The 13,345-nt window shown below is 38.0% G+C and overlaps 1 protein-coding gene across 3 annotated transcripts in view; it reads right to left on the bottom strand.

Annotated features, from left to right (window-relative positions):
- Window positions 1-5,278: 5,278 nt before the first annotated feature.
- crema (cAMP responsive element modulator a) overlaps window positions 5,279-13,345 on the bottom strand; it is a 16,131-nt gene continuing 8,064 nt past the window's right edge. For 2 of the 3 annotated variants that reach the window (XM_084911403.1, XM_084911405.1), the window contains 2 exons: window positions 7,632-7,791; window positions 5,279-7,196 (listed from right to left, as the gene is read on the bottom strand). In XM_084911403.1, the coding sequence (XP_084767529.1) occupies window positions 7,052-7,196; window positions 7,632-7,791 (305 nt within the window). In that variant the 3' untranslated portion in view covers window positions 5,279-7,051. Of the gene's footprint in view, window positions 7,197-7,631; window positions 7,792-9,714; window positions 10,008-13,345 lie in introns of those variants that run through there. The other variant, XM_084911406.1, reaches the window with a different exon arrangement.

Raw genomic sequence — 13,345 nt, 5'->3', positions numbered from 1 at the left:
CATCGGGCTATTTTGAATAAGCACAAGCGAAAAATTAAAACAATTAAACAATTACATTTAAAAAATCGTGTGTGGGTGGCTGGGAGTGAGGAGCGTGGGTGGTAGTGTTGAAATAGGGTCATCTGCTGGCCAACTCCTGGCAATGCAGGACTATATGATACAAAAAAAACTTAAGATGGTCAACAGTCAAAGCACAATAAGACATACTCATGACTGAAATGATTTTATTCACAGGTTAAATCTTTTATTATTAAAAACAGATGATTTGAAATAGTAAACCACGCTGTCAATCATTGTGCATGTGTGATGTGAACCACATTTATGCACGTTTATGATGCATGTATGCAAGAATCTAGGACAACTTTTGAGTGTGTACAAAATTAACCAGTGTTTCCACCAGAGTGCAGATCAGGACCAAATTATCAACTTAAGTAGGTTATTATTTAGTCAGAAAAATCACGCTTGAAATACTTTATTACAGCAGCAGAATACAGCAGAGTTCTCCCAGACTCAGAGTCCAAATATGTTATATTGTGAAGCGATTACGTTGGTCACGGCAGATGGCTGCTCCTCCCCGAGTCTGGTTCTGCTGGTGGTTTCTTCCTGTTAAAGGGGAGTTTTCCTTCCCAATGTCACAGAGTGCTTGCTCATAGGGGGTCATGTGACTGTTGAGATTTCTTTGACTGTACATTTCTAAAAACTTTCCTTGACAGTTAGTCCTTGGAGAACCAAATGGAGAAAGTACTCGTCATTCTCAAATAACACAATAATTCTTTACTGGGTTACATCTTGTCAGTGATTTTTCCGTGTTATACATGTCTGCAGGTGAAAATGTAGCATCATAGTGCTGACAAAATAAGCACCTACAGCCAAGCAAGATATAAGAAATAACACGTCATCTGAACACAAAGGTTTAATTAAAAAAAAGTTTGACAGAGATAAAAAGTGAGAGATAATTTATATACTTTAAATAGCAACACTTGAGATAACAAGCACTATTCCTAGCTATCAGTTGGTTGCATATCACCAAATGTCGCATCTTTCTCCAGGAATACTTTGATTTTGAAATCTCTGTGTTCTCCAGACGCAGTGAACATTACAAATAGCCCCTGCTCTGACTCAGTTACACATGAAAAATGAGGTAATTATTTACAACACATTAAAAAAGGGAGGTAGAGTTGAGTCTGTGTATTACTTACATCCATGTACACCAGGCCAAACTAAGAGACTCGTAATTTAGCACCAAATCGAACATTATTTCTTTAACGTATACAAGGTATAATGTTTTTGGTGCTAACTTTAAAACTGGGATAAGGAAGGGATCACTATTAGAAAATCTGTAGACAAGAATTTTTTTTCAGGTGTTACTTGGACAATTACTCTGTATGAAACTGTAAAAGAGTTTACATAGATTATTTGATCGCTGTCAGTAAAATAATTTTGTTATAAAAACTGAATCGAATGTGTTTTATAAGTTCTGGTAATTTTTTTAACACATGAGGGCCATCGACATTTTTCAGAGTACAAAAAAATAGTAGTAGTAGTAGTAGTAGTATAATTATGAGAGGGTAGTTGCAGTATCGTGTACTGAACAGCAGAGGTCCGCCTTGACTTCTTCAGTGGAGGCGCTGTTCATGTTGTCAAGGTAGTGGGCCCCAGTTTACTGGTAGGCAGCCAGTCTCTAGGTGGAAATTTCCACTCAAACCACACTTGACCAAAGGCCATGAAGATGTTTGAAAAGAGTGATAATGAAACATTAAATAGACTCCCACGCTTAAAAATTTCCATTTTGGTTTGTTTTTCTGTAAACAGCATAAAAGTAGGGGTCATAAACAGCTTGGCTTTAGAGTTTGGGTAAATTGTTCCACAAGTTTGACTTGAAATTTATATATTTGCTTTTTAATTATGATGTTAATATGTGTGTTAGCTTTAAAAATATTTTTGGTGCTGCGTCGTTGGGGAGTTGCAGTCTTTTCATGCACAGCAGCGTTCAAGGTTTCCCTCGGAGGCATTTTTCTCCGATCCGCTGTGTGTGTGTGTGTGTGTGTGTGTGCGTGCGTGTGTGTGTGTGTGAGCGAGAGAGAGAATAAGAACATGAATAACTATGGTTTTATGGTTTTTGGCAGTAAGTGTGTGTAACAGAGAGTGAAGCTGTATTTCAATAGTTGAATTGTCTGTCATTGTCATTGAAGTTGAATCCACAGTGCAGAGCACAGAATACGTGTGCATGCATAATTCATTTTGGTGAGTGTATGAGACTGCAACATATGGTATAAGGTGAAGAGATCAATCCAATTTAAATTAAAAATCACACAGAATTATTTGTGCTTTTATTACCATCAACCCCTTTGAGGTCACTGTTATATTGCTATGAGGTTGCTATGGAAACTGTCCTCATTTGCTTCCACTGTTAAGAGTAATTTCGTTCTAAAAATTTTAGTTGGCTCATGAAGCAGCTTTTCAGCTTCATTATTTGTCGGTAGTTTGTTTTTATCTTAAACACCACACTATAAATATGTGTCTTTAGAAGAAAGGTATTATTTAAAACATTTGTTTTCTGCCCTCTTAGAATATGTTTTTTTTTTCTTTACATTCCATCTAATGTGCTTTGACGCAAACAAGGTTTATTACTTTCCAAAGAGGAACTAACCTTTGGTTTGCTTGGGGAAGCAAAATAAAAGCTGAGGTTTGTTACTCTTCAGCCTGCACATTACATAATCTGTGACCTTTAGGTGCTGGAGGAAATTTTAAGCAGGTACAAACACACTGTCCCTGCCAATAGAGTTACAATAGGATATACACAAAGACAAAACTGCTACTCTTTTACAAGGCAAAGTATTAAAAACCTTTGGGAATGTCTTGGTGATACAGTAGCAACATGCTTTATAACTTAGATGCTGAACTTAAGTGCAGCATCAGGATGGAGAAGGCACTGGTTGCTTGATTTGGTACATTTTAGATACAAAGAAATCACTTTAACCAACAAAAAGATGAAACGACTAACATAAAATCTGCCCTGCAACATCACTGAAAATAGACTACAACACTGAGACTAATGAGCCAAGCTGATCTTTATCACTGTAACCTTAAACTGAGCTTAGTTCAGGCAGGTCAAGCTTCGCCCACGGTCCCAGTATATCAGCTCAGCCTAGCTAATGCCTCAGCCGATCCAGTTTTGTGCATCCTGCTCCCAAATCTCATACTTCACTCGTGTTAGCCTTCTTACAGTTGTTGCTACCTCTGCAAGCCATTGTGCAGCCCTCCTCCACCCCCGCTTCCTCTTTTCACTGAGTTTTCGATTTAATCAGTATAAAGTCCGCAGCCAGTGTTGCTGATGTTTTCATGCTCCACATGAAAGTGTAGGGAGGTCCCAGAAGAGAGCCATACCTTCAACTGTAAATTACTGCAGAAGGAAATATCAGTCTTCTTATGAGAAAAGTATGCCTGACTAGCACGAATGAATATGGCAAATATTTGCCATCAAGGCTTTTAAGTTTTTTCCTTTTATTTGCTAAACTAAACACAGTGCAGATGTTAGCATTCAAGGCATAAGTGCTGTACTATTTGCTAACACAGCATGCCTGCGCTGCAGAGGTACATGTATGCAGTTACCTAACTGCATTGAATACTTTAGCCTTGAGGCTGAAGTATGTGTATGCCGCGTTCATATTGTGAAACTGATCTTTGTTCTATGAGGGCTTTCACAATTTTGACATACAAAAGCAGCGAGTGAAGGCAAGTGAAGAAATGAATAGAGAAAGTACAATACAACAGCTACAGTGTGTACAATATTCCATATATTACAGCTCTGTGTTGGCTCCTAATTTCTGAAGTAGTCATAAACATCCATACGATTTCTACTTCAGCTAATACTATGGCTTTAGTCTAATTACTATTTGAGGTTTTAGCTATGCAGCTATTGGAGATCCGTATATACAAATATTCTCTGTTGTTGCTGCAATAAGTCACATTTGGTGCTTTTAGGTCTTGTTCTTCAGTCTGATGAACTGAAGACCAAGTTTTTTTTAAAACCCATCAGATTGCTTGAAAATGTCCTAATAAGAAAACACTGGTGTTATTGTCTCTGACATTTTTTGGAAATGGGAAGAATCCCTATTGGTTAAAATTACCCAACAATTCTTAAAATGATTCAAGCTACCACCCATTTTCTCCTCTCCTAAGCTAATAAAGTAATATGCTGCTTATATATGATTATACAATTAATAATCATGCAATAATATAATATAGTTCCCTTATTTTATTTATATAGTTAAGCCCATATGTTGTTGTGCAAAGACACAGTTTTGTAGCTTTACCTTTAAACACCATAATCAATCATTTTAAAATATTAGGACTGTTTTGCAGCATTTGGCTGCATCTACGTGGAGAGTGTAACCCAGTATACTTCATAATTCATCTTTTTACTTCTATAAGCAGTCACCTCATCAATAAACACCATCAATAAAGTATGGTGGTCCATTTCCACTGGCAGCCATACATGTGCCACAGTAGTGGCTCCATCGCGTCTGAGAGACGATGTGATTCGTTTCTTAATATGAGCTGTTTCTCTCCTTCTCCATACTTTTCTCTATCTTTATGCTACAAGTTCATCTTAGTTTCTTCTGAGCATAACCGAAGGTTTGCACCTTGTGTTTCCGTTTAAGAAAGCGCCTCTTGATAGTACACACTGACAATAATACGCCTACCTCATCGAGAAAGTTCTTCACTTGGTTAATGTTGCGATGTTGTTTTTCTTAACCGTGGAAATGATTCTGTCATCATGCACCTTATTTGACTTCAGGCCTTTTGGCTACTCCTAAAGTTCCTGCTTTCTCTCGGATGTTTATTTATTCGTTTTTACTCTATTTTCCAGCTTAATGACGGCCTCACTCACTTGCATTAACATCTCTGTGGCCCTTATATTTAAAGTTACAGTGACCAGCTATAAGTTACAAATTCAACAGTGTGAATAAACTTCAGATTGTCTGCTTCACTTGTCATAAAACATGAGGGAACAGGCTTCACCTGGTCATGAAGCCATGTGTCAGTCAACTGTCCAATGAATTTTGAGCCTCTGATTGTCTGCACTTCAATTACATATAAGTTTTATTGTGTACAGTGGCAAAACCACAAAAATTGTGGCTTTGTCCAACAATTTATGGACCTGTAAAGTGCAGATTTATTTTGCACAGCTTTAACTGCACTAACATAATATGGCTTCAGTGTTGAGGGAGTTTCATCAGCAGTATGTGAGCTAAACATTATCACACAATCCATGTCACATTTGTATATTTTATTAGATAAACAAAAATATTTCTTACAATTCAAATGAGGAAGTACATCAACAACAGAACACCTGGTAGAAGACTGAGCCATTTTAAACAGCAAAAACTAAGTGCGGAAAATATTCAGCTCATCTGATATTAAAGAAATAGAGATATAGAAGGCCTGGATGTTTTCCTTTCATAGAATTTAAAAGAATGGGCGCACGTCTGAGATCACAAACAGTAGCAGACTGTTTGGGTGGCAACTATCAAGACTGATACTGTTATGACTGAGTTAGCCAGTGGGTAGATCCCTTACTGTTACTTAAAGAGCTTTGGGAGCCGCATTGTAACAGATGTCAGGGTCTGCTACTCAGAGGAATGCTCTTTTGTGCATTTGTCTACATTCTTCATAGAAAATCAAATATTTTAATGAAGTATAATCAGGGAAACAATGCGAGCTACAACAGAAACAGAGAAAGCTTTTACATATATTACCAGAAACATGAACACAAAATGATACATTATTTGAGAAAGAATATTTTTACAAAAAAAAGACAAAAGAATTGGCATTACCCTTTAAACAGAGCATTTTAATATTACAATAAGCCATAAATACAGTTTTATTCCAAAATGGATATTCATCATTTCAAAAAGGTATTTAACAGCAGACCAAAACAGTTATTCTTGGGGCCATATTCAATGTAAAATGATTGTTTACAAATTTGATATTTCAATTTTTAAAACATACAACAACTATCTTTGTAGAATATATACGTTTTTATGTGAAATCAGAATCAGAAAACTTTATTTATCCCCAAGGGGGATAAATTCAGGTAACTGCAATATAATATAAACTCTAATATCTACACGTGTCCTTGGTTACTTTCTGTGCTTTGTCCAAAGTCCAACTGTGCTCTTTCGTTTCACTTCAAGTACTGTAACGTCACTTCAGTAATGCAAAAATAAAGATTCTTTTGAACATTATTTGATTCTTTGAAACTATACTGTGATTCAGATAATGCCTCTCTCTATATTGGTATGAAATAGATTTCATGAATCTGTGCAAACACAACCAAACGCAAATGGATTTTTATGTTGATTACCAGTGTTTTCTTAAAATTAAAAAAAAGATCTTTTGTAACAAACTAACAATGACGAAAATCCACTTTACAGACAAAATGCTTGATAAATCTTTTTTCTTTTTCTTTTTTTAACCGCATGAAGGAATGCAATGACCAAAAACAGAAGCATAAATAACACATAATCAGGTAAACACACTTTGAGTTGCCTTGTCGCAGTGCTGATGGATCTGCGTAGCAGCTCGTCTGACCTCAGAGAAACATGCTGGTTGCGGGACCTGGCTGACCCCTCGAAGGATTTTTCGTAATTGCCATAAATGAGCGGCACATTTTCAGGAAACACCTGTATTTCCTCTTCCTGTTCCTCTTCTTCAGCCGGCTCTCATTGGTTAGCCTCGCTCGTGCGCAACAGCAACAGCAAACACAATGTGTACGACACTTGAGTCTTCACATGCAAAGAGCACAAGATAAGAACAAGAGCGAAACTGGCAAGCTCAAGCTATTTTACTTCCCTACGACACTTCTGAAATTTGGCGTAAATCAGGCCTGAGTGAGCAGAGAATAAAAGACGATGAAAGTAGTTTTTGTTCCAGAGTCTTTTCTTCTTTCTTTTTTTTTTTTTTTGTTTTGTTTTGTTTTGTTTTGTCTTATTTTGCTGTAGAAGTTTGTAAACTGTCTTCAGCCCATGACCACAAACAGCCACTGCTACTCAGCTTTGTGGCAGTAAATGTCCTTTAGTGCTTTTAGCTCTTCAATCAAGGTCTTGTTTTGGTTTTCCAACACAGCCACACGGTTTTCCAGACATTTGACATACTCTTTCTTTTTCCTGCGGCACTCACGAGCTGCTTCCCTGAGGAGGAAATGGAGGAAAAATTTGGATGAGTCTCCAGATGAAAATATAATATGAGAGTCAAGACACAATCTGCGCAATCCATAAACAAAACAATGTCTGAGGCTTTTGAGTTCGATTTTCATGAGTTCACGAATCTGTTTACGTAGAGATTCGCTGCAGTGTTTCATTTTCAAATTTTTAAAAAAATCTGCTGATCACCTACAAAAGCAGAAATCTTTAGCTTTGACCTTTTGTGAATAGTCGCTTTGACACAAAGTGTGAACAGCAACCTCCAGACATGCACAATAACACTTCAGTCAAAGTTTCCAATATGCATGAATTAGGGGGTCCCCAACATTTATTCCCTTGCTTGCTTGCAATCATATTTCCATTACTGACAAGGAATTATCTTACACCTCGAATACAATCTCTTACTTCTACTTCAGCTCCTACCTGTTTTTCATCAGCCGGACCTCCCTCTTGCGGGTGATCTCCTCGGCGTGCTGTGATGAGGGGCTCTGCATGCTGCCTGGAGACGCAGCCATTACAATGCTCTGAGCCAGGCCCGAGTTTGGTGAACGAAGCTGGTAGGCGGGGATGTCTCCAGTAGCGGCTGTAGACGAATACAGACAAAAGAATAGGAGATCAAGATTCTGCAACCTTTTACTTTTTGTTGATCTTTGTTGTCTTTATATTTTCCTCATAAAAACTCTAAATCTGTACAAGAATCTTTACCTGCTTAATTTATCCTTATACCATCAGACTAACACAGAATACAAAATGTTGCATTTTTTTAAAGAAAAATTCTTGAGGTGTGTCCTAACATTATGCTGTACTTATTATTTTATTACATTAAAAGCAGGAATTAAGAGCTCTAATAAAAAGATGCTGGCTCAAACAAACAAACTTCAAAACTTTGCTGCTGAAATACAAAGTCAAGCAGTTCCCACTTCTGAGGGATACTAAGCAACACAGCAAGTGCCATAAAGTCTATTTCTGTTCCTTTTATGCAGACATTACTAAGATCTCCTTTTGTTTTTACTTAATTTGCCCTCATAAATTGTGAATTTATGCTCTAGGACCAGAGTTAAGTACTTTTAACCATAGGAAGTAAAGGTCAGAGGCCTGCTGTGTCCAAATACTCTAAAACACCTTCGGTCCTGCTATTGCTAATGTAATGCAATGTAACTTTATAGCCTGAAGCGGTGCAGAATAAACAACTTGTTATCAGACTGTCCAATCTAAATAAGCTGCTCACCGTTTGATTTTTGAATAGAGAGTCATTATTGCCTTTATATTATACTAACATTTACTGAAACATATGATAAACTGCAAACAATATGACTGCGTTTATTCTCAGTAGAATAAACCCATAAGTTTAGTTTGTTTCCTCACAAGATCTGGTATCGCTCTAACGAGATAACAGCACTTGCATTTGGGAGGTGACGTTTTTGTAAACCACTGTGTGCTACTGATAACTGGTAGCCTCTCGAATTCTTAAAAGAAAGTGATGCTAATTCTGGAGAAGGCTGAAAAAACAAAGCGATTCTGTGGATGTGGTTTATGAGCTGTTTGATTTGAGTCATCACTTTCATGACTCAACTGTGTGCTGCTCTGCCTGCTGCCTCGTAACATTTCACCCTCTCGTTTTCACTTTGTTCCTGAGAAGTTTCATTGCTCTGCCCTGACCTGCTGTTCACACACACACACACACACACACACTCATTCAGAAAGAGACACAGCAGGTGCGAACACACAAACACGCACAGACACACAGAGCGTCTGTCTCTTTTTCTCTCATTGTGATAACAGAGTGACTCGGGCTGTGCTGACGTCAGTGCGTGCGTCTCACTTGCCCGTTTGCATTCTCTCTTCCCTGCCTGGCTTCTGTTCCAGGAAACTGGAGTGACGTCAAACCCCCAACTATCTTACCACCCCCTCCCCACCTCTCCCTTACTTATTACCCCCTCCCTGCCTGTCTGCCCAACAACCACTGTAGCGATTAAAAGACTGTGTGTGTGTGTGTGTGTGTGTGTGTGTGTGTGTGTGTGTGTGTGTGTGTGTGTGTGTGTGTGTGTGTGTGAACATACTCGCAACAGCGAGAAAGAGTCTGAATGGAGCAACGCTGAGCATACTAACTAAATGCTTGTTTACTTGCTAGATCTGAATTCAACCCTGAACTGTCATGAGTGTTTTTCCTGTTTTGCAACTGCAAGGACACCGGTATGATCTGTGTAAAGACTCATCTTCACTTTCACAAGGCATGAAATTGAAAGTCAAGTAAAAGTAATTTCAATTTCATAAATATGCCCCTGAATACAAAAGCTTCTGCTCTCACAGTTTACTAAATAAAAGAGATCCTCTTACAATTAGAAACTCCAAATACCAAAAGCATACTTTTAAGAGGACTTACATTCAGGTATAATTAGAGCTATACATCAAATCAAAACATGCACAAATATCTCTCGAAAAAGCACAGAGAAAAGAGTCAGAGTGTTGCAGAGAACACATTATTAAACATGTAAAGAAGCTCTACCTGACTCAGTCTCATCCCCAGTTACAGCCATCTCTGGTTTCCAATAATCCAGCACCACGGCAGAGAGACACCTCACTACAAAAACTCTCCTCTACCACTATCCTTTTCTGCTTTACTTGTATCTCCTTTGCTCCCGCTTCTCCTTTCCTCTCAGCTCTCTGTATCAGAGTGCTCACTTGCCAACTTTACAGCCTGATTACAATTACAGGCATTGACATCACAATGACATCACTAGTGCCCACTGAAGTCAGTAAAACACCCTGGATTAGAGTTCCTCCCACCCTCCCCTCCTGCAGATGAGTAACTGAAGTACAGAAACACAATGTGAGCCAGGCAGGAACGGAGGGAGAGAGGCAGGGAAGGCGGGGAGCTAATGGGGGGAGGGCGGTAGCTGAGGGGGTGTATTTTTAGCTCCAGTGACGCAACTAGAGCGACGCTCAACAAACAAGAGGATATTGTGTCCCAAGCGGCTGCCATGCAAACTGTTGAGCTCTCTGATTCAAGTTATGTGTGTGTGTGTGTGTGTCTGTGTGTGTGTGTGTGTGTGTGTGTGTGTCTGTGTGTGTGTTTTGGAAAGTGTTAAGGAAGTAAGAAAATAGTAAACATGGATAATGAAGGTTTTACATTTTTTTCAAGTTTAAGCAAATGTCCATTACTTATCCTGCTGAATTCTACAAAACAGTTATTTAACCAAACCTGTGAAAACAATATTAACCACTTAGTTGCCTGACGGGTCTTTGGTGGGAAAATCAGCAGCCAGGATGGAAAGGACGTGAGTGAAATTTATGGTATTACTAATTAGGAGGATCATGCATTATTTTTATTTTATTTTTTTTATTTGACAATTCTTGGCACAGTCACAGGTTTACATTTATCACAGCTCAGCCTAACATTTGCAGGGCTTTTACTTTAGACAAAAACCTGCGCTCTAACTCCTGGTAATATCGAGAAAAGAATACCAGAGGAACGAAAATAAAGACAGCAAGCAACATTGATTATTGTTGGTTAACCATTGATTCTGAAATCAATTCAAAAAGGGAAACTCTGAACCTCTTAGTAATAGCAACAAGCGTAAAAAATGTTACTATGACTTTTCACCATGGTTAAAACAATCCTGATTAACTATTAGTACATCCACAGCCCTGCTGCTGAGCAGCTCTATTAGCTTTGTTGTTAATACAGAGCTCTTCAGCTGGAAGGAACAAATTAGCCCAAGCACATAGGTGGTTCTGTTTGTGCTAGCTGGATATGGACTTATGGACTGATAAGGTAAATAACACAGTGTCAGGCAGAGTTACTGAGTTACTGAAAAGGCACCTACACGAACTGAAACCTGACCACTAATATGAGACATTCATCAGCTATTACACTGCAAAACTATCGGTTATGATCATAGGGTATGAAACACGATGTCAGTGCATGTGACTCAGTGAAAGTATACAACGAACAGTCCCTGAAAAGCAGAGTATGAAGTAACGAATTACAAATACTGTTTCAGGTATGTGTACTTTAATTGTAGTTTTTTTCCTGACAACTTTTTACTTTTACTCTTTCTACTTCTTACATTTTCAAAACCAGCTCATTACCTTTGCTTTAATGCATCAGAGGGGAGGTACTATTTCATGTCACTCCGGGCCTTCAAACATCAAACCCATTTGAACCTGCTATTTGAACTGCAAATTTAAAGCTTACATGTAAGTCCTCATGCTTTTACATCAGATAAAGGTTGGTCACATGTAACATTATGTCTTCTTCATGTTGCAAAACCTGCTGCAAAACAAACTGAGGTAGACTATCTGTGTTATTTAAAGGTTGCATGGAAATATGTTATTGCGGGATAAACAGGTTAAACCCCACATCTACTGTTCTTCTGTTTAGAGTCAAAGTCACCCTCTACAGTGCAGGCAGTGCAGAGGCATTTTCTTTTATTTCCTTGTTTTTTTCTGCTCACTTTCTGCTAATCTGATTCAAGATAAGAATATTTATAAGAATGAAATTTTAGACTAAAATAAACCACTAATATTATTTTCTTATTACATCAATATGGCAAGTTTCAGTTAGCTTTGCATAAAAGTAGCTGGTAGAAATGTCCTTTAAAGAGATACTTTTTACTTTCTTACTTTGAGTAAATTTCAGAGCCTGTACTTTTTCACTTTTACTTGAGTAAACAAGTGGAATCACTACTTCATCATTTACTGGAGTATTTTTTAACAATAGTATCTGCACTTCTACTTAAGTACAGACTTTCTGTACTTTTGGAACCTCTGCTGATAAGTCAAGCGCATGGGCGAGTGCTACTTTGATCTTATCATTGCCTGTAAATCAAACTAGAACTTCACCTTCTAATTAACATGTTTTGGATGTTCTGAATGCAATTATTTTCTTAAAGCGTCAGTTCTCAAACCACAGATTTACTATTATGAACAGGTCAATGAGAGTAAACGCATGGGTTAGTTCGCCTTTTGTGTGTTCATCTTAATATCAGCAAAAAATGATCAGATATTGAAAACTTCCCTCGTCCTAACTAGCTTAAAATTAAAAGTCATCAGTTTTCTCCAGTTAACTTCAGGTTAACAAGCGCTGAGCACAACCAGCTACTTCACAGATAACAACTTAATTCTGTTCTTTTCCTATTCATTACTTTGATCTTCAGGTTAAAGGGTTTAGTTTGCATGGTGTTGAGGCTGAAGTGCAACATCAGAAAGACCGTTGTAGCTGAATTTCAAAAAGGACATGAAAAAAAAGACAGAATTTTTTTTAAACCCAATGAAAACAGGAGCCCACTCAAGGTGGTTCAGGGTATTTACTGATGATGACAGAAGTAGCAGGGGGGGAATTCTTCACTATGCAGAGCTATACTCTCTTCTTAGATTCACTCAAACACTGCAAAACGGATTAGCCAGCACTTCATGGTGGAAAAGGATACTAATCCAAACCATACTGCAAGACCAACCCAAGAGTTTATCAAGCAAAGAAATGGGACATTGTTCAATGGACGAGTCAGTCAGAGAGCATCCTGTTCAGTTAAATACAAAACTAAATGCAGAAAGATCCACAAACAAGCAGAAACTGAAGGCTGTTGTTATAGATGACTAGCAGAGCATCTCAAGGGAAGAAAATCATCACCTGTAATGTCCATAGTTTTAGACTTCAGGCAGTCATTAACCCTTTGTCCAAAAAACCAAAACTGACCTATTCGTGTCCTTTAACAGGTAACAGAGGCTCCAAGTTCTGCCAGATGACAGTGATAAGCTCTTTGCTGAGCTATGTGTTACTTTCGATATGAAGCAAGAGATTAGACCTGACAACACAACATGGTCAACAGCAGCTGGACAGAGATATATCTTAGCTAAAGAAGAAAGAGAGTGGCTTGGAGTAGAGCAGATGAGTAAGCCTTCACCACATCTTGATGAATTCAAGCACTTACTCAGAACAAATAATCATCTTTTTGGTGCTTTGAAGATGGAACTGCAGCTGTGTTCAAAGTAAGAAATGAACTTGAGGGAATTTTTTACAAAGTTGCTTAAGAAATCACTGAAAGTAAAAGATGAATATATTGCACAATGAATCCAAGTGGTGTGGACACATTTGTGGAACGTAATGGAAATCCTAATGAAACTTTAATATTGCA

The sequence above is a fragment of the Perissodus microlepis genome, chromosome 18 (genome assembly GCF_051167445.1).
Source record: "Perissodus microlepis isolate ML-2025 ecotype Zambia chromosome 18, ASM5116744v1, whole genome shotgun sequence".
NCBI lineage: Eukaryota > Metazoa > Chordata > Actinopteri > Cichliformes > Cichlidae > Perissodus > Perissodus microlepis.
Note: the sequence above shows the minus strand (reverse complement) of the source record. Positions and strands in the feature narration are given on the sequence as shown.